The sequence below is a fragment of the Pseudoliparis swirei genome, chromosome 10 (assembly GCF_029220125.1).
Source record: "Pseudoliparis swirei isolate HS2019 ecotype Mariana Trench chromosome 10, NWPU_hadal_v1, whole genome shotgun sequence".
In the NCBI taxonomy this organism is placed as follows: domain Eukaryota; kingdom Metazoa; phylum Chordata; class Actinopteri; order Perciformes; family Liparidae; genus Pseudoliparis; species Pseudoliparis swirei.
Genome location: NC_079397.1, coordinates 3,526,153 through 3,545,759, shown reverse-complemented (window position 1 = coordinate 3,545,759; position 19,607 = coordinate 3,526,153). Strand labels below are relative to the sequence as shown.

The following is a 19,607-nucleotide window of genomic DNA, read 5'->3' as shown; positions in this document are numbered from 1 at the left end:
ACATAATAAAACTTAAAACAATGTTAAATATTAGTTAGAGGAACATTTAACACACTCACCGCAGTCCTCATCAAAACAACAACAACAACAACAACAACGTCACGTCTCGAGGACGCGCTCGAGCCAGCACCACGCGACAGGCTCCGACAAGATGGCGGCCACTTCAGAATCAGAGGAGCTGCGGCCGTGAAGGAGAGGCTCGGTATGCGGCTTTCAGACGATAAATAACAATAATTAACGTGTAACAGTGGAGCCGATGGTACGTCCGCGGTCGGGTTGTCACACCCGGGCGGTTCGTCTGAAACTAGAGCCGACCGCTGGGAGCTAATCTCCGGCCGACGTGTGAATTTGTGAGGATTACCACCGGCTAACGCGAGCTAACATGCTATGCTACACATGGGCTCGGGGCACTAATCTCTTTTAATATACGAGAAACACATCGCACCGCTTGTTTGTGTGTCGTCGTACTTAAAGCTGCGGTACACACGTCGCCTGCGCGTTATTTCCACAGCGGTTTATGTGCTATTTGCGGAATATTGCAGTGTTTTTGTCATCGCAGCTCCCCGTCGATGTATCGGTTACACGCTAGCTGCGTGTTAGCTAACCGCAGCTGGAGAAGAAACGCGACGTATAAAGTCTGGTTGGAGCACGTGCTCTGTTCGCTGTCTCGTCGCACAGTTTGTTTAGAGGGCTTAGAAGATGATTGTGTCTTTTACCCGTGTTAACCTGTTGAAATGTGCGATGTTCCGCCTCTGAGCGCCGCGCAGCGCGCAGGGACAAACCGAGCGAAGCGCGCTAAACTTCGGCGACAGCAGAAACTCTGGAGGAGAGAGATCTCTGGACGGAGGAGAGAGATCTCCCCGGAGGAGAGAACTCTCCCCGGACGGCCTCCCGCTGCCCTCCTCCTCTCTTACTGTAATTTAACAGGTCGCGTCCTCCTCTGAGGGGATGATGCATTCACGGTGCCACGTTTATTCTGCACTTCGTGGTGCCAGCCTGCAGCATCGGGGTCTTGACCCCTGACAGTCAACACGTCCTGGATGAATATGACCCCTCTTACAAAAAAATCACTGGCAACCAGATGCCAAAGTTTGACCCTCGAGACATTCCTGAAGTCAGAAACCTCATGTTTCCATTTCTCTCTTGTTGCTCATGCAGTTTCCATATCAGTCACTGGTTTCCACTCGTTCATTCCCCCAGGAGAAGGTCGTCCTGTACTGGGACAAAAGGCGAGCGCTCCGGCCCCCTATTGTTGAATAATCTCACTTCTTTGACCTCCGTGGGGGGCTCGGCCCACCGACCCCCCCAGGGGTGTGAAAGGAAGCCAGAGTCTGAGGTATACTGCAGACTGTTGAGTTCTCAGATTGATTTTTAGTTGTTTATATTTCATCCTTTAGCCGCCCGTCGCATCGGAGCGGTTCGGGTTTGTTTACCGTCCCGGGAGACGTTTGTCTCGTTGCTGGTTTCGCGTTGAGTTCCCGTTGCTTCGCCCGCCCCTCTCTCTCTTTTCGGCGGACGTGCTCGTCGACGCGGTCACGATGTTTATCTCGTGAGGAAATGTTAGTCGGTTCGCTGTGTGAGGCCATCGGCTCGTCATAAAAAGTAATTGCTGATTAGATGTCGTGAGATTGAGTGTTTCCAGGAAGAGGACAGGATGTCATCGTGACATGAATCACACCAACTGTGTTTTGCTTTTTTGGGGTCGATAAATAATACAAAGACAGTCTTATAAATCGAAGTTGTCCAGATGTAACTCTCAGGATAAGTTCCTCTTTTCCTCCTGAATAACCTCGTCTGCTCTCTCTGCCCTGCAGAAGCCACCATGACCACCGGGGAGGGATCCGTTTCTCAGCTCGCCGCGGTCGCCAGTGTGAAGCGTTGAGACGCTCGCCGACTCTCGCACGCAGTCAGCCGCCGACCGGCCGTGTGTGTGTGTGTGTGTGTGTGTGTGTGTGTGTGTAATGGACAGGTGTAAGCATGTGGGGCGGCTGCGGCTGGCCCCCGACCACTCCATCCTCAAGCCCCAGAAGTGGCACTGCGTGGACTGCAACACCAGCGAGTCCATCTGGGCGTGCCTGGGCTGCGCGCACGTGGCGTGCGGCCGCTACATCGAGGAGCACGCGCTGCAGCACTTCCAGCAGCAGCGCCACCCGCTGGCGATGGAGGTGAACGAGCTCTACGTCTTCTGCTACCTGTGCGACGACTACGTCCTGAACGACAACGCCACCGGGGACCTGAAGCTGCTGCGCGGCAAGCTGGGCGCCATCCAGAGCCAGCGCTACGAGGTGACCACGCGCAGCGGGCGCACCCTCCGCTCGGCGGGCGCCGCCCCCGACGCCCCGGTGCCGGGCGGCGCCCGCGAGCTGCAGCTGAGGGACGAGGACCGGATGTCCACGGCGCTCTGGCACCGCCGCCGGGCGCTGATGGGGCGCGTCTTCCGCCTCTGGTTCGCGCTGACCGAATGCGGGAAGAGGAGGGAGGAGGAGGAGGAGGAGAGGAAGAGGGAGGAGGAGGAGGAGGAGGAGCAAAAGAGGGAGTCGCGGGAGAGGAGGCGGGCGACGAAGAGGCAGCTGCTGGAGGAGTTGGAGAACGCTCCTCTCCGGATGAGCCGGCGCCTGCGCTCCAAGAGCAAGAGAGTCGCCGACGCGGCGGAGGCGACGACGACGCGTAACCGGACCAAATCCCCCGTGACCCCGTCGCTCGCCCGCAGGCCGAGGACCCCGAGTCCCGCCCCCGTGGCCCCCAGGAGGAGCGAACGGACCAAAAAGGTCCCGCCGACTCACAAACCCCAGACCCGCTCCCCCGCCGTCAGACTGAGGCCCAGAGCGCCCCCGGCGCCCCCCGGCTCGGCCCAAACGCCCGCCCCCCCCCGCAAGCAGAACACTAAGCAGGGCGGCTCGCCCTTCAAGCGGCGCCCCACGGTCACCCCCGGCGTGACGGGCCTGAGGAACCTGGGCAACACCTGCTACATGAACTCCATCCTGCAGGTGCTGAGCCACCTCCACGTCTTCAGGGAGTGCTTCCTGCGCCTGGACCTGACGCAGGCGCTGGAGCTGCTGGCGTCCGCCGTCCACGGGCAGCTGGCAGTGACGGCCCCGACCCCTCTGATCCAGAGGAGGGCGTTCCAGACCAGCTCCGGCACCGGGCTGAGCGGCGGCGCCTCCCGGACCCGCAGCATGGAGCTGATCCAGCCCAAGGAGCCCAGCTCCAAGCACATCTCCCTCTGCCACGAGCTGCACACCTTGTTCCAGGTGATGTGGTCGGGCAAGTGGGCGCTGGTGTCGCCCTTCGCCATGCTCCACTCGGTGTGGCAGCTGATCCCGGCGTTCCGGGGCTACGCCCAGCAGGACGCGCAGGAGTTCCTGTGCGAGCTGCTGGACAAGGTGCAGCACGAGCTGGAGAGCACCGGCACGCACACGGCCGGCGCCGGCGTGCCCCAGAAGCGCCTCATCAAGCAGGTGCTCAGCGTGGTCAACACCATCTTCCACGGCCAGCTCCTCAGCCAGGTGACACACACACACACACACACACACGAACTGCGCCTCGCCTGGAGAGCAAATGAGAGCAGGCGGCATCATCAAAACACTTTATTTATTATTAATAAAGCTTAAGTCTACCGGTTCTTCCATCCCATTTCAAATTTAAAGTGTAATATCAGAAGAATAGTTTCACTCTTTCCAAATAAAAGGATTCGCTTTGTTTATGTGTTTCGAGAGTGATCGTAGAGAGGACGAATAACGTCAAACATAATCTAACGTTGGACCGCTTAGCGTTTACAGGCGTGAGAAACTGTCGGTATTTGGATGTAAAATATTCAAATTCATCGTCCCGTCGAAGTGGAGGACAAGAGCCCAGTGTCTCTGGGACACCTGCTCCCGCTCAATGGAGGGCTGTGTGGCGTTCAGGGGCCATCGGCCCTCTGGCTTCTTTAATACACGTGATGCGGCATCAAGAGTGAGAACCATTGGGGTCCGAGTAAAAGGAGATTAAATGTGTCTCAACCCCCCCCCCCCCCCCCCCCAGGTGACCTGCCTGGCCTGCGACCACCGCTCCAACACCGTGGAGCCCTTCTGGGATCTGTCGCTGGAGTTCCCCGAGCGTTACCACAGCAACAGCCGGGAGTCGGCGGCGCAGGCCTCGTGCCACCTGACGGAGATGCTGGCCAAGTTCACGGAGACCGAAGCGCTGGAGGGAAACATCTACGACTGTGAGCAGTGCAACGGTGAGTTCAGAGCCGGGTGGGAGGCAAGCTGACTGGAGGGTGACTGGAGGCTGACTGGAGGCTGACTGGAGGCTGACTGGAGGCTGACTGGAGGCTGACTGGAGGCTGACTGGAGGCTGACTGGAGGCTGACTGGAAGCTGACTGGAAGCTGACTGGAGGGTGACTAGAAGCTGACTGGAAGCTGACTGGAAGCTGACTGGAGGCTGACTGGAGGCTGACTGGAGGCTGACTGGAAGCTGACTGGAAGCTGACTGGAAGCTGACTGGAGGCTGACTGGAGGGTGACTAGAAGCTGACTGGAAGCTGACTGGAGGGTGACTAGAAGCTGACTGGAGGGTGACTAGAAGCTGACTGGAGGGTGACTAGAAGCTGACTGGAGGCTGACTGGAAGCTGACTGGAGGCTGACTGGAGGCTGACTGGAGGCTGACTGGAGGCTGACTGGAGGGTGACTAGAAGCTGACTGGAAGCTGACTGGAGGCTGACTGGAGGCTGACTGGAGGCTGACTGGAAGCTGACTGGAGGCTGACTGGAGGGTGACTAGAAGCTGACTGGAAGCTGACTGGAGGGTGACTAGAAGCTGACTGGAGGGTGACTAGAAGCTGACTGGAGGGTGACTGGAAGCTGACTGGAGGCTGACTGGAGGCTGACTGGAGGCTGACTGGAGGCTGACTGGAGGCTGACTGGAAGCTGACTGGTGCTTCGGTGGAGCGACGTCCGTACTCTTGTGTCGACTCTCTCTCATTTCTTCCTCTTCCTGTTTGCAGCGGCTCGCCGGCGCTCCTCCTCCAAGCCGGTCCTCCTGACCGAAGCCCAGAAACAGCTGATGGTGCACAAACTGCCTCAGGTCCTTCGGCTTCACCTCAAACGCTTCAGGTAGGACCAGCTTTAACACGTGAAGCATAGACTTCTATACAAGGCGTCGCCCCCTGGTGGTCAGTAGAGAGAATGCAGGTTCAAGTGATTCACGCTTCATATGTTTAGTTTGAGATGTGTCCGTTTCCTCGAAACTACATCATTGTGAGCCAAAGTCAAAAGAGCAGTGATTGGCCCGTTGCCTGACCGGCTCGCCGTCTTCCGATTGGTCCTCAGGTGGTCTGGGCGGAATCACCGGGAGAAGATCGGCGTCCACGTCAGCTTCGACCAGCTGCTCAACATGGAGCCGTACTGCTGCCGAGACCCCTCGCCGTGCTCCGCCCCCAGCAGCCCCAGCAGCTCCTGCAGCGCCGCGGGCTCGCCGCGCCCCGAGCACTTCCTGTACGACCTCTCCGCCGTGGTGATGCACCACGGGAAGGGCTTCGGCTCCGGCCACTACACGTCCTACTGCTACAACACGGAAGGAGGTGAGTGGCGTGACGCGGGGGGGGGGGGGGGGTCTAATGGTGGGGCGCCGGTGGGTTGGTGCTGACTCTGTGTCCGCTCCGCAGGCTTCTGGGTTCACTGCAACGACTCCAAGCTGAACGTGTGCTCGGTGGAGGAGGTGTGTCGCGCCCAGGCCTACATCCTCTTCTACACACAGCGAGTAACTCAGGACAAAGACTGGCTGCTATAGGACCAGACCCCCCCCTCAGCGAGAAGACATCAGCACAGCCCCCCCCCCCCCACCACCTCTCGCTCTCTTTTTGGGCATTTTAGGATTTAAAAAAGTCTTTTTTTTTTTAAAGTCTATTTTTCTAAACGAGGAAAAGAGAAGAGGAATGACTCCTCTTCCTGATTTGTGAACTTCTTGTACATGATGTTTATATGTAGGTATTTTTAAAAAGAAGCAAAAGAGAAAACGGTGGCGTTTGTGTACAGGTGTATTCTATAAAAGAAGAAGAGTGTCAGCCAAGACGTGTCTCAGTAGCGCCCTCTGGAGGTCGTACAGGTGCTTTCGGTCGATTGTAAACAATGTTTTTTAAATCAAACTGAAAATGTCTCTGTCACTTTAGATAGTCGTCACAGGAACTGGATGTCGAGGTTGTAAAAAATGTCACTCGCTCATTAGAGATGCCCCCCCCCCCCCCCATAGATGGGTACATGTAAAAAAAAAAGAAAGAAAAAAAGTTGGCCGTGTTTCCTGCACTAATTCCCCTTAAAGTGTTGTTGCTTTTTTTTAAATGTAGTTCGAAGGTCACGACGACCTCAAGCCAAAGCCGTGGAGGAGCAGCGACCGCTCGGCACCGCCGGGTGTTTCATTCTCCGAGGGGGGAAAGTTTTCCAAAAGGGACGTAAATATAATATTTGTTCTGCTCCAGAATGTCCTGAACCGTGTGAATCCCTCCCGAGCCGGACGCACACTCGTGAACGAGAAAAGTGCCCTTCTGTCGAGATTATATTTTTATATATAGCTCAAATCAATTCAGCAAAAGTGGAAGAACCAGCATTTATATTATGAATGTATTTTTATACAATTCCTCCTCAAAAGTTTTTTTTTAAAAGCCGTTGACTGTTTAATAAAAAACTAATATGTAAACAACCGCTGATTGTTCACCCGCGTTCTCTGAGGGTTCACGACACGTACGATGTTTTATTCACCGTGTCCAGTACGATGTTTTATTCTCCGTGTTCAGTACGATGTCTCTGCCAGATATTTATCTCCATACTGGGGAGAAACTGTACAACATAAAAAAAAGGTATTTCCCACCTCAACCATGTTCCCTCCAAAGCACACGTCATGTTGGTTGTTTTCCTTTTGTCAGACAGTGATGGCATTTTGTTGTGTGTGTGAGCATGTGTGTGTGTGTACATTTATGGAAGATATTCTATGCAAATTGTTACCTCAATTTCTTCCAGAGAAAATTACCTCAATAAATGAGAATATTTTTTCATTTTTCTACAGAAGATGTCGGTGTCGTTGCTTCTCCGCGCTGTGATTGGCCCTCGGGAATGTGTTGATAGTTGGTCATTTAATAGAAATTATTTAAAGTCAAGAAGCCAAAAAGCAGATTAATAGATGAATGAACAGGGAAATATCATTAGTTGCATCCAAAATCTGAACTACAAAGTTAAATTAGTCTTTAAATGTTGCTGTTCATTTTCATTTAGTAAAAGTAACTTCATATAAAACAGATTAGTGACAGAACGGAGACGCAAGGCGACAGACTCACAATGCGCAAAACCATTTTAATCAACTTTTCTTTTCCTTCCAAAAAAATGTTTTCAGGGAGTTCAAAGCGAAGCATTTTATTTTTGTATAACGGGAACAAAACCAAACGGGTAGCCACGATTTCAAAGAAACGATGAAGAGAGGGACCGGAGTGCAGAGCCCCCCCCCCCCCCCCCCACACAGCTGTAGGTGTGAGGAGTCATTGGAGCTTTAAATGAAACGGGGTTTCCTCGCTCGCCGTCCGGTTACTCTTGGGGGTCAGCAGCAGCTTAAATAAACATGATCGTTTTTTTTTAGTCACGCGCAAAACGCGTCGGCTCGTTTACGACGGAGGACTCTGTACGTCTTCCTTTGCAAGCTGCGAGTGGTGCATTGTGGGTAAGAGTACAGCAGCATTTGGCATCCCCTCAGAGCCGCTCTCGAGACGACAGCGTCCCGGTTAAGAAGAAGCTTTTTATTTGAGGGTGGAGGTGACGGAGGCTCAGTAGTCGTCCCCTCGGCTCACCACCTCCTTGCAGGTGGGCCGCAGCAGGATGGTGTGTTCGAACTGGGCGGTGTAGCAGCCCTTGGTGTCGCAGAGCGGCGGGTACGGGTCCACGATGCCCAGGTCGCACAGGTTCTTCAGCGCCATCAGGTACTTGCTCTCGCCGAGGCGGTCCAGCCAGCGGCGGCAGAACGCCAGCGTGCCGAAGTGCTCGTTCACCACGTTCAGCAGGTGCTTCGCTCGGGGGAGCCTGCGGGGGAGGGGGGAGGAGTTAATTTCTTGCCTCCATTTCTTTCATTTTCTATGTAGGTGGTATCGGCTCTGACAGCGGACACGGGAACGCTTCACGTGGACCGACGGGTGCGTGCGTGATGGCGCCTCACCTGATGGGGACGTGGCCCACGTCAAAGTTCTTCATGTAGTGAGAACATTCCATGTCGTCGTGCACCATTCCTTTACCGGTGCTGCCGAAGGTCTCGATGGCGTAAACTTCTCCCTCCTGGGGGGGAGACAAACCGGTCAGAGTCTGGAGAGAAGGCCTCCGAGTGCATGAAGGTCGCGTAAAGGTCATGGTGACCAATGGGCTTCCAGGACTTTAAACCAAATTCCCCCGACCAAACGTTTTGTAAAGTCTCGGTGTAAACATGAAAAAGTGAGAAAGTTGTATTTAAGCTAAAAATGAGAATTCCAGAGCAGACAGTTTAACATAAAAGACTCAAATGAATGAGACATTTAGAATAAAAGAATAAACATTTATGTCTTTTCAGTTAAGGTGCGTTCACTTGCAGAGAGAAAAATTAGCGAGTACGAAAGAGCGTAAATCGGCTTGTATTTTAAACGTCATTCTTTTAAAAGCATATTAAATTATTTCCATGACTTTTCCAAAACTTTCGGGATTTCTTTTCCATGTTTTCCGTGACCGTACGAACCCCAGATTAATATTTATCGACACTTTTTACATTTCCGGAAATCATACCAAGAACCATATATTCCTAAAAAGAGACGTTTTCCGACACCGTCTCTATATTCATGTGAGTGGCGACGGAGGGGATCGACTCGCCTCCATCTTTGTGGCCTCTCCTCCTTTCACGATGGGCACCGTCTTGCCGGCGTGGATCCGGTACTGGCCGATGGAATGACCGTTCAGGTTCCGGATCGGCTTCACTGGAGCGGGAAAACAAATCATGATGTACTAACAACAAATGCCCCATAATTACCTGATAATCTAGATGATTTAATAGCGTTTTGTTTTTCTTTGTTGCGTTTCATGAGAAATAAGTTGATCCAACTTCAATGTGTCCGATAGAAGTTTATTGTGGTGATTTATTACAGTTTAACTCAGAGTGAAATAAAGCTTCACCGACGATCCTCATCGGATGAGATTCAGTACAAATAATCAATTGGGACATAAAATATACAAACGAGAGAGGAATAAGCGACGTCCGGGCTGCAGCTGGACTCACCTTGGTAGGTTTTGCCGTCCAGCTCGACCTCGTAGGACTCCATCACCTCCTGGATCGCCTCGCCGACGTCACACAGACGCACGTCGATGCCGGCTTTCTGCCACGGGAACACAGACAGGAAGTGGGTGAGCTTCAGGCGGCGAGCAGATTAACACAGGGGAGAGAAAGAGATGGGAGAAGGAGACAGAAGAAGAAGAAAGAAGGAGACAGAAGGAGAAGAAGACAAAAGAAGGAGACAGAAGAAGAAGAAAGAAGGAGACGGAAGAAGAAGATGAAAGAAGGAGAAGACGACAAAAGAAGGAGACAGAAGAAGAAGAAAGAAGGAGACAGGAAGAAGAAGAAGAAGAAAGAAGGAGACGGAAGAAGAAGAAGAAGAAGATGAAAGAAGGAGACAAGAAGATGAAAGAAGGAGAAGAAGACGAAAAGGAGAAGAAGATGAAAGGAGACAGAAGATGAAAGGAGACAGCAGGAGAAGAAGACGAAAGAAGGAGAAGACAAAAGAAGGAGACAGAAGAAGACGAAAGAAGAAGACAAAAGGAGAAGAAGATGAAAGAAGGAGACAGAAGGAGGAGAAGAAGAAGACAAAAGAAGGAGACAGAAGGAGAAGAAGACAAAAAGGAGAAGAAGATGAAAGGAGAAGATGAAAGAAGGAGACAGAAGGAGGAGGAGAAGAAAGAAGGAGACAGAAGGAGGAGGAGAAGAAGAAGACAAAAGAAGGAGACAGAAGGAGAAGAAGACGAAAAGGAGAAGAAGATGAAAGGAGACAGCAGGAGAAGAAGGAGACAGAAGAAGACGACAAAAGAAGAAGATGAAAGAAGGAGAAGACAAAAGAAGGAGACAGAAGATGAAAGAAGGAGGAGGAGAAGAAGAAGATGAAAGAAGGAGGAGAAGAAGTTGACAGAAGGAGGAGACAGAAGAAGTAGATGGAAAAAGAAGGAAGAAGAGGAGGAGGAGGAGCAGCGCTGTGCACCTGGATCCCGGTGTTGGTGGCGTCCTTCACGGCCTCCAGCAGCTTGTCGTACCTCGGGTTGAAGGTGACGGTGAAGGCACAGTCGATGATTCTGCCTGCAGACGGAGAGCAGGGAGCAGAACGGAGAGATTACATCCACTCCTCCATCAAGGAGGAGATAGACGATAGATTATCATGGTCTAAAGCAGGGTTCTCAAACTGGCCCTCTAGTGGAGCGCCACGGCATTACAGGGGCAATGCAGAATCGTTTTAAATCATAGATTTTAGTTTTTCACAGGTTTCACTTTATTGTTATTATCTTGAAGATATATTCAGTGCAGAAGAGGTTCATTGAAGCCACAATGAGCTTTTGTTTTTGCCAAATGTTAGTTATTTTTAGCACAGATCAAATTTGTATTCTGTGAAAGTGAACAACTTGTATTAGTTTCCTTCTTCTGACGGAGAAATCCGGTTTAATTGAAAGTGATCGCAAAGGAATTATATTATTTTGTAAAAGCGCCGCTGGAGGAGTCACAAAAAGTCGTCATTTCGAGCGTTGGCTGAATCTTCGGCGCCGTACCGTTGATGTGCGTGCCGAAGTCGATCTTGCAGACGTCGTCGTACTGCAGCACCGTGGCGTCGCCGGCGTTGGGCGTGTAGTGGGCGGCGCAGTGGTTCAGGGAGCAGCCGGTGGGGAAGGCCAGCCCAGCGTTCAGCCGGTCCTCCTTGATCACCTTGCGGGAGCAGTCCTCCAACCGCTCACTGTGGGGGGGAGGGGGAGGAGCTACGGTCATATGCAGGGTTCTTACACATGTGGACCGATGGATTCCAGGACTTTAAACCACATGTCCATGGCCAAACTGAAATCTCGGTATAAACATAAAAAAAGTAGAAAACTTTGCGTATTGAGAGCATACGCCGGCTTATATTTTGAGCGTCTTTCTTTAAAAAACATATTAATCATTTCAAACTCGGCATAAATGAACACGTGATTATAACAAATGTCCATGACTTTTACAAAACTTTTATGATTTAAGTTTTTTCCAGGACTTTTCCAGGCCTGGAAATGACCATTTTAAAATTCCATGACTTTTCCAGGTTTTCCATGACCGTACGAACCCTGTATATGGTTATGGGGAGGAGCTACGGTTATATGGTTATACAGCGGTTATAAAGAGCTTCTCTTCGCTCATGATTCGTCCCGTGAGATGTTTGTGGCTGCAGGAGTCAAGACTGAAATTGGTTTTAAGAAATATTATGTATACATTTATCTGCCGGGTTGATGACTGGTTTTATTCCTACGCCAGCTGAGGAGACATTAGCAGTCTATTTATAGAGCATTTGTAGTTCTATGTATTTTACATGTGATTTTGTTTGAATTTTATGATATTTTATTGTTTTGAATCATGAGTGTGAAATTAATGTTTGATTGATTGATTGTAAATGGTTTTTTATATATTCGTGTTCAGTCAGGGGAGGACATTCACATATTTTTTAGGGGGCAGTTTTCCCCCACTGACTTCATCCAGAGGCATTTCAAAATAAATTGGGGCACTTTTTGAAACTTGTGAAATAACATTTAACCTTTGTTCAAAAATCAGAAATATACTTCATCAAAACATGATACGGCAACTGGACCGGGTCATTAAGTTAATTACATTCTCATAATTATTAGAGGTAATTATGGGGACATTTTTTGCCTCTTATGGTGATATTAGGGGCAACATTATATTTCTTCGGGGCAGTTCTGCCCTTTTTCCTCGTGTGTTTCGTCGTCTTTGCTGCAGAAATGCGGCTGCAGCTCCCACGTTGATGAGCGGGCCGAACCACAACCACGAATAATAATACTAATACTAATAATCCCGATGGAGGCTCACCAGATTTCGATCATGGTCATGCCGGGTTTCATGAAGCCGCGGACGTGCTGCCGGACTTGTCTGTGCGCCTCGGCCGCCTGGCGGAAGTCGTTCCAGACCTCCTCGTTGGCTTTGTCCAGCGCCCGCTTCTCCTGGTGGGTCGTACGCCACGCCGCGCTGCGCCTGGGAGAACAACAACAACAACACATGTTTACAAACTGCCTCATTGGAGGTGGAAGTGAAACAGAAGGATGGAAGACAAGAGGGATGTAAATAAAATCCTTGAGCAATGATTATATTTTGGTAGAAAAATCCTTTTTGTAATCTTTACTTTGTAGACACCCTCTGACTCGGAGGTCGTGTTCCCAAAGGCTTTTTTAAACATGTATTTAATCTCAACTTTAAGGCAGTAACTGGTTTCACAAGATAACGAGCTGCTCCACCCGACTGGTCACATGACCGGAGTCACTAAGCTCCTCTGCACAAAGGAAGAGTGAAGAGCTGGAGACGGCTGTGAAACTATGACAACTATTTTTTATATATTTTATATTTAGACATGGTTTTGTGAGGAATTCAGTGGCAACATAAAAAACAGACTAAGTAGTAACAGTTGACTTTCAGACTGTTTAATTAAAAATAGTATCAATGACATTTAAAGAACGGCAGGCAGGATAATAAACTTGTCTTAGATATCACGTTGCACAATTTAAAAGGAAAATAAAAAAAGCTATAATAAATATTTGAAGATGCATTTTAAATATTTGTCTAAGCAAAATAGAGCGAATGTGTGTGTGTGTGTGTGTGCTCCTCTCACCCGTCCTGTAAGGTGGGGTATTCACACTGCTGTCCGATGGGGAACACTCCACCAGGGTACAAGTCACAGATCGGCACAGAAGGAATCTCAGTCTGAGTTTTAGCTGAAAGCAAAATAGGAAACAGTCAAACTAGGAACAAAGGTCGCTATGAATCCCTGAATATGTGATCGACTCACGTCCTTTCTTCTTCTTTTTCTTCTTCTTCTTTTCCCCTGCCGCGTTCTCTCCATCTGTGTGAGCGAAGATACTGAAGTCACGCCGCTCGTGAAGCACGCACGCGATGCGTCCACGTTGTTTTAATAAGAAGGAGAAGGGTTATATAAATATGTATATATACAATCACCTTCTTCTGCGCCCTCCTTCTCTTTGTCGTCGATCGCCTGCTTTTCCAGCTGCTGGGCCACTACGGCCACCGAGTCGCCCTCCGTTTCATCGGCTGCAGCAACGAGAAGACGATGGACAACGAGGAAATGTTAAAACGGTCCGACGCGCCGTCAACTAGCGGCGGCCGAGAAGTTGCCGCATCAGCACCAGAGCCCGAGAGCAGAAGAAAACAAAAGTGTGCATAAAAAGGAGGTCCAAGGAGGGAGCTCTGCATGCTCATGTAGGGTGGATCTCCTCAACATGCCTTTACTAATGTCTCTAATGAGGAAAAATGAGAAAAAAATATATAGATTTGGCCTCACGTAAGAGTTCCTCCCAATACGGAGGACCAATTTCAACGCGACACAACGTGGAACTCATTAACACAAATGAAGAAAGTGTATTTAATGTGAATCCTTCGCATAATGGCCACCATCCACTATATATATATATTTATTAGTGCTGTGAAAAATAACGCGTTAACTCAGTTAATTCAATTACAGGTTTAAATTCGTTTTTTTTTTTAACGCATTTAACGCATGCGCAGAATGAGCTTCCAATCTGTCTGTTGTTGGTCGTCTCTCCAGCAGCATGTCATTCTGTCTCTAGTGTCATGTTAACACGACTCCGATCTCCGTCTCGCGCGCCCCAGAGCTCGGATGCCGGCGTGTGCGCGCACATCGGGACGAAAAAAAGTCACTTGCAAAATGAGCTTCCAATACACCACTTCAATCTGAACTCTGTCCGCTCTCATGCAGACGGTCTGTTCATCGGTAATGATCCTTCCGCAGGTTCACCTCCGGAAACCTTGTTACGACTTTTACTTCCTGTAGATCAGGGTCTCAACACGTCGATCGCGACCTGCCAGTCGATCGCGGCGTAGTGTCGGTAGATCGCATGACATTAAAAAGATTGGCCCGCCCCCTGACATGTTCTCTAGAGCACGTCTTTGTTCTTTTATTAAACTAAACGTCTGTTGTTGATCGTATCTCCACAGCAGCATGTCATTTCTGTCTCTTCGCGTTGCGTTAACACTTATCGATCTCCGTCTGGCGCCACAGAGCTCCGTGCGCGCGCATCGGACCGAGCAAAAAAAGTCACTTGTCAATCTGTCCACCTGTCCGGGCGGTGAGGTTTCAGCTTTGCAGCGGTGTCCCCGCCGTCCCTTTCATCACGGCCCAGTTCATGAAGAAAACCCACACAGTCAGTTTGCCTCAGCAGCTGCTAGAGGAAGACTAGAGGCCTTTAGATTGTATCATGGTGGAGTTAATGGTTGACAAACAAGAGAAAAATGCTCTGTTTAACCCTCCTGTTGCCTTTACATTTACTCACATATTTTACCCTCGGGGTCAATTTGACCCCAGTAATTAAAACCTCCAGAAAATTATTAGAATTAATATTGCTTCCCAAGTTTAAGTGTGAGGTACTTTATGTTTGTTTGTTGACTACCTAAATAGCCCTTTAAAAAAATAAAAAAGTTGATATTTCTTATATGTTTGACACAGTGAAAAACAGCCTGGGGTCAAATTGACCCCAAAGAACACCGACATTAAACATTGAATGGGGTCAAATGGACCCGAAAGGTAACAGGAGGGTTAAACATTCTGTTTAGGATGAAGATGTATTAATGTTCCATATGGAAGAAAACTGCTAAATAACTGCTGAGTTGCAGCACCATTGTATAGAAGAATGTATAAATGTATATATCCGTCTTTTGTCATAAATCTCTATGTTCTCACAAAATATACCGAGAATATCGGAAATATGTGATTAATCATGATTAATCCACAGAAACCTGTGATTAATCCGATTAAAAATTTTAATCGTTTCACAGCCCTAATATTTATATATTTTAATAAAAATAAATAAATATAATCTTAAAAAAAAAGTATATACAAATAAATATCTATAAATAAATACAAATAAGAAAATAATAAATAAAAAGATATTAAAATAAAAAAATTAATATATTTATACATTAAAAAAATATCTATAAATAAATGTGTGTATATATATATATGTATAAATAAAACTCTTCAGCATCCATTAAGAAAGTCTCAGCAGTAAAGATGACTATATGCACAGTTTTAGGATAAAAACATTTGAAGGGACAATGTTGAGTGACTTGTGGAGGATCGGCCAATGTGTGATCGTCATGCATTAATTACGACTCGCTCAAAGCTGTTATTACTACTAATGCTCAGAGGGCGGAGTCAACATCAGCAAAAAATGTGGTCGCGTCAGCTGCAGAACTGTAGTTCATAATATTTACTCAACGCTGCTTCCCTGCACACATCGCTTTCACCCTAAACACCACTTATCTCAAAGGTTTTCCCTTTTTCACAAATAGATTTTCAAAGTTGTAGTAATGCAAAACATAAATAAGAGCATTTACATGCGAATAATAAGCGATGCACATTGTTATCACGATTAAACCTCCTTTAAATATCCCTGGTGTTGCTGTAGAAATAGGACATAAATAAAATAAGTCGGTGTCTCTATTTTGGGTGATTTAATGGAGTTGGCTCAGAAACGTGCACATCATGTCAAAATGTGGTTGATTTATTAAAATAAAGCATCCCGTGGGATTTGTTTTCCCTTTATTTGCATAACAATTCCGGCATCAATTCTGAATTACGAAACAGGGAAACTTGGCAGGGGCTCAGTGCAGTCAGCCAGGAGGACAGTTCCTACACGGAGCAGTTAGAGCAGCCCACTCTTTGTTGTTTCCTCTCAAAATAAACACTGCGTTGCTTTTGATACCAGCTGTGTTAAATGTCACTGTTCACGGACGGAAGCCGGGCGGGTTTCATAAGGCCTGACAGGCGCGACACCACCACACTGCCCTCCAACCCGCATGGCTAATGAGCAGCGGCGGCAAGCTACAGGCGGTTCAGCGACACCATTTCCGGTGGAACTTTCAAAATAAAGCATCGGATTTAAGCGAAATGCGTATTAACTGATAACAAAAGACATTAGAAGACATACAAAGTGTATAAACATTACTAATAATTAATAAACATCTTATTATTTTTGAACAAGTGTCATATCAGGCAAAATATGGGAATCCAAATGAAGTTTGCAATCTATAAATAAAAATAAAAAGTGTGGAGTTTGTTTTATTACAATTTTTAACTTGGGTTATCTTGCCAACTAATTTCTTTCGAAGAAAGACACATTTGTGTTGGCTCCTGACACATTTTGGGATTATATCCCTATGCAATATGAACATGAGCGTTTAATTAATGCAATACTATAAGCGAAACATCTTATCAAAGTTATATATATTTAGAAATATAAAAACATTATGAGTTAAGTTTAACAGTCCACTAACAATCACATTTCCAGATAATAATAATGTGTTGTTACAGAAACACAAATAGTAAATCTCAAGATACATTTATGGTTAGTATATATATTCAATGTTATGTAACTCAAAGAAATGCCACCTTGGATGTGATATTTCATCTAAAGGACAAATAACTATTTAAAAAAGGTTCCTACAAGTTAAATTTGGGTTTAAAAAAATAACAAAATAATATATTTCTTGCACACGCAATGACCACCTTTTATTTTGAAGGCCACCTCCCGGTACTTCCGTGTTCGTCCCAGCTAACTGCGGGTAACACGCTATAATAAGAAACAGCAGCTCTGCTAGCTTGTTAGCAAGAAACTGGTCCAGCGAGTCTCACCTGTCGTTGCGGACTTCTTCTTCTTCTTCTTTCTCTTCTTCTTTTTCGCCGTCTCCCCCACGGGGTCGGCCTCCTCCTTGTCCTCCGCCTTCCCGTTCTGCTCCCGGTCCGGGACTGGCGTCGGGTCCACTACCTGCTTCGCAACCACGTCCGCCATGATCGCAGGCGCTGCTGGAAAGGGCAGCGCGAGGGACTGTGGGAGTGCTGTGTGTGACGTTGCCTTCAGGGACACTCGTAAATGTTTTATGATTTGGGAATTATATTCTTAGTCGTCTATTAATTGTGTTCACGATTATTATTGAGTGTTATTACTTGTTGTTTTAAAAAGGCTAATATTTGACAGTTTATTAAATTTTCACAACTTGAATATTGAGCCAACGGGCTGCAATTCATTGTGTTTTCTTTATGCAAAACTGAATAAAAAATAAAGATGATTCAGTGTCTAAGTTAACATTGTATTCTTCATGCTGCTCTACGAAACAATGTTACTCTTATTTTGTCAACTTTTCGATTAAGTGTGTTACATTTTATAAACCTACCACAACACTTTGTGGCGTTCCTAACTGCGCTTCTGATGATCATAAAATAAATCCGATCTTAATGTGGAGCACTTGAAGGCAGCACAAAGTAAAACATGCCGAATCAGCTGAAGGGGAGCTCATGCAGCAGAGCGAGTCCCATCGAGAAATGACCTGTGGGCAGGCACGTGCACAGACATTTTGGGGGGCAGGTGCTCAAACCAAAAAAAAGGGCACCCAATGCTAAAAAAAAATTCTGACAGAGTTGAAGCATTAGCAGCAATACACTGATGATGCAATACATCCTCGACCTGCGTTTCCTCTGGCAGCATCAGACCACTAGCTTACATTTTCTTTATGAATAAAGATGAATTATTATATAGCAACAACAGTACAAGCGTTCTGATTGGCTAATGGGCGTCATGCCAGCCACATATTGCCCTCCTCGCTGGTCTGATACAGATCCGTATTGCCCTCTGACGTCATTTTCAAAATGAGCGATATTGATAGACATCAACAGTCAAGAGCAGTGGTCCTCAAACTAAGGCCCGCCTCCACATTTGGCCCGGCCCTCTGAACAAGAGAGGCCTTATGATTTTTTTTTCAGTCTGGCCACGCAAATCCTAGACTAGCCCCTGTTAAATAGAACGGAATAAGAATTCTCTCTCTCTCCTCTCTCTTCTCTCTCCCTCTCTTTTCTCTCTCTCTCTCCTCTCCCTCTCTCTCTCTCTCTCTCTCTCTCTTCTCTTCTCTCTCTCCCTCTCTCTATTCTCTAAACATAACTAACGTCAGTAAACAGCTGGACAAGGCTTTGAAATCACAGTTTAAAAAAAAAAATTGTGGTTGGTCACAAAACAACGTCAGGGGACAAACACCGTCATGACCTGTGTGTCTGGTGCTGCGGGTCAGAGGAAAAGGAGGTGCACCCGTTTGGTGGCGCGAGGAGACCTGCGCGGAGGAGGAAGTGGAGGAGGAGGAGGAGGAGGAGGAAGAGGAGGGAGGAGCGCGGCGGGGGGAGGGAGAGGAGGGGGGGCTCGTGAGCGCCGCGGACAGGGTTGCCAGGTCTGTGTGACAAAACCAGCCCAATGGCCAATTAAAACCAGCCCAAAAACCAGCCCAATATCAGAACTAAAAATATGCCCGTGCCAAACCATATACACTGCTTTTAAAGTCCATGTCCAGTACCGCTGCTAACCATGTTGGTGTCCTCAGCATAACTCCTTCATGATGGGGGGGGGGGGGGGGCAGGGGGGGCGCAAGTGACTTTTTTTCGTCAGGCGCCGGCATTGGAGCTCTGCGGCGCGCGCGACACGTAGAGAGAGAATGACATGCTGCTGTAGAGACGACCAACAACAGACGTATTGGAAGCTCATTCTGCACATGCGTTAAAAAAAATTAACTCATTAATCCTGTAATTTAATCATAACGCGTTATTTGTCACAGCACTAATATATATATATATATATGGTTCTTTGAAATAAGTTTTTTTGTGAAATCATAGGTTAGGGCACTTATAAGCTAGATAGTTTCAGCCTCGACCCTTTCGGTCAGCCACTTTCTTCTTTTGTTGAATTCTGATTGTTGTATATTTTGCTGATCGAAATAAACTAAACTAAACTAAAATAAACTAAACTAAGGGGTTAAAAGGGCCCCATTTGTGAATCCCACAGAACCAAACCCACCCCGGGATGGGGTGTAGGAGTAATCACACGAGGTGATTCTCGCCAAACCGTCCCACCCCGTTGGGGAGGTCGGAGATTCATAATGTTGAGTATATTCCTGAATAGCAAAGTCATGTTGAGTGCTCTGTGCTGTAAGTTCATGTGTACCTGTGTCCGTTGAGGTGCTGTTGTGCGCATGCGCAGAATAAAAACACCGGTTGAGTTCCCGGACTGAAGAGACGTTGGTCGTCTGTCCTTTTTCTCCCGTGAATGCTAGCTACTAGCTAACCACTTTGGTGACTGCAACAACGTAGAGAGCTGCAAGAATGTCTCACGCTACACATAATCATACTCGCCTATGAATCGCTCCTCCCGTGTAGGCGATTCTGAACCGCCTATCGCCCACCGCTCCTGTGAGATTCACAAATCCCTGCTGCTTTGCTGGAAATCACTTCTACTTACAGACTCTGGTTCGGGGCTCCGTGACGTCACTAGCAC

General features: G+C 47.8%; 2 protein-coding genes across 4 annotated transcripts; one reads left to right on the top strand and one right to left on the bottom strand.

Moving 5' to 3' along the window:
• The first annotated feature begins 134 nt into the window (after positions 1–134).
• Positions 135–6,875, top strand: usp44 (ubiquitin specific peptidase 44). Of its 2 annotated transcripts, none has more exons than XM_056424322.1 (6): positions 135–202; positions 1,815–3,506; positions 4,024–4,222; positions 4,988–5,096; positions 5,313–5,563; positions 5,648–6,875. In XM_056424322.1, the coding sequence occupies exons 2-6, from the start codon at positions 1,962–1,964 to the stop codon at positions 5,770–5,772; spliced, it is 2,229 nt and encodes a 742-aa protein (XP_056280297.1). In that variant the 5' UTR covers positions 135–202; positions 1,815–1,961; the 3' UTR covers positions 5,773–6,875. The 2 variants fall into 2 exon arrangements, with proteins under 2 accessions (XP_056280297.1, XP_056280298.1); XM_056424323.1 differs by lacking the exon at positions 135–202 and adding an exon at positions 207–259.
• A 430-nt stretch (positions 6,876–7,305) lies between these two features.
• On the bottom strand, positions 7,306–19,577 carry LOC130200250 (methionine aminopeptidase 2-like). Of its 2 annotated transcripts, none has more exons than XM_056424324.1 (12): positions 19,278–19,577; positions 16,931–17,101; positions 13,219–13,311; positions 13,052–13,105; positions 12,875–12,977; positions 12,082–12,243; positions 10,785–10,966; positions 10,226–10,320; positions 9,256–9,352; positions 8,853–8,956; positions 8,176–8,291; positions 7,306–8,042 (listed from the first exon to the last, which is right to left on the bottom strand). In XM_056424324.1, exons 2-12 carry the CDS (start codon positions 17,085–17,087, stop codon positions 7,790–7,792), a joined length of 1,416 nt encoding a protein of 471 aa, XP_056280299.1. In that variant the 5' UTR covers positions 17,088–17,101; positions 19,278–19,577; the 3' UTR covers positions 7,306–7,789. The 2 variants fall into 2 exon arrangements, with proteins under 2 accessions (XP_056280299.1, XP_056280300.1); XM_056424325.1 differs by having other exon boundaries at positions 19,466–19,482.
• Between the last annotated feature and the right edge of the window lie 30 nt (positions 19,578–19,607).

Bases quoted from the DNA above. Each gene is read 5' to 3' on its own strand.
- LOC130200250 (XM_056424324.1), bottom strand. From the start codon at position 17,087: ATGGCGGACGTGGTTGCGAAGCAGGTAGTGGACCCGACGCCAGTCCCG. The intron at 8,292-8,852 runs GCGAGTCGATCC...TCTCCCCCCCAG, and splicing joins GAGAGGCCACAAAGATGGAG to GAGGGAGAAGTTTACGCCAT. The intron at 8,043-8,175 runs GTGAGGCGCCAT...CCTCCCCCGCAG, and splicing joins GTGGGCCACGTCCCCATCAG to GCTCCCCCGAGCGAAGCACC.
- usp44 (XM_056424322.1), top strand. From the start codon at position 1,962: ATGGACAGGTGTAAGCATGTGGGGCGGCTGCGGCTGGCCCCCGACCAC. The intron at 3,507-4,023 runs GTGACACACACA...CCCCCCCCCCAG, and splicing joins ACGGCCAGCTCCTCAGCCAG to GTGACCTGCCTGGCCTGCGA. The intron at 4,223-4,987 runs GTGAGTTCAGAG...TCCTGTTTGCAG, and splicing joins CGACTGTGAGCAGTGCAACG to CGGCTCGCCGGCGCTCCTCC.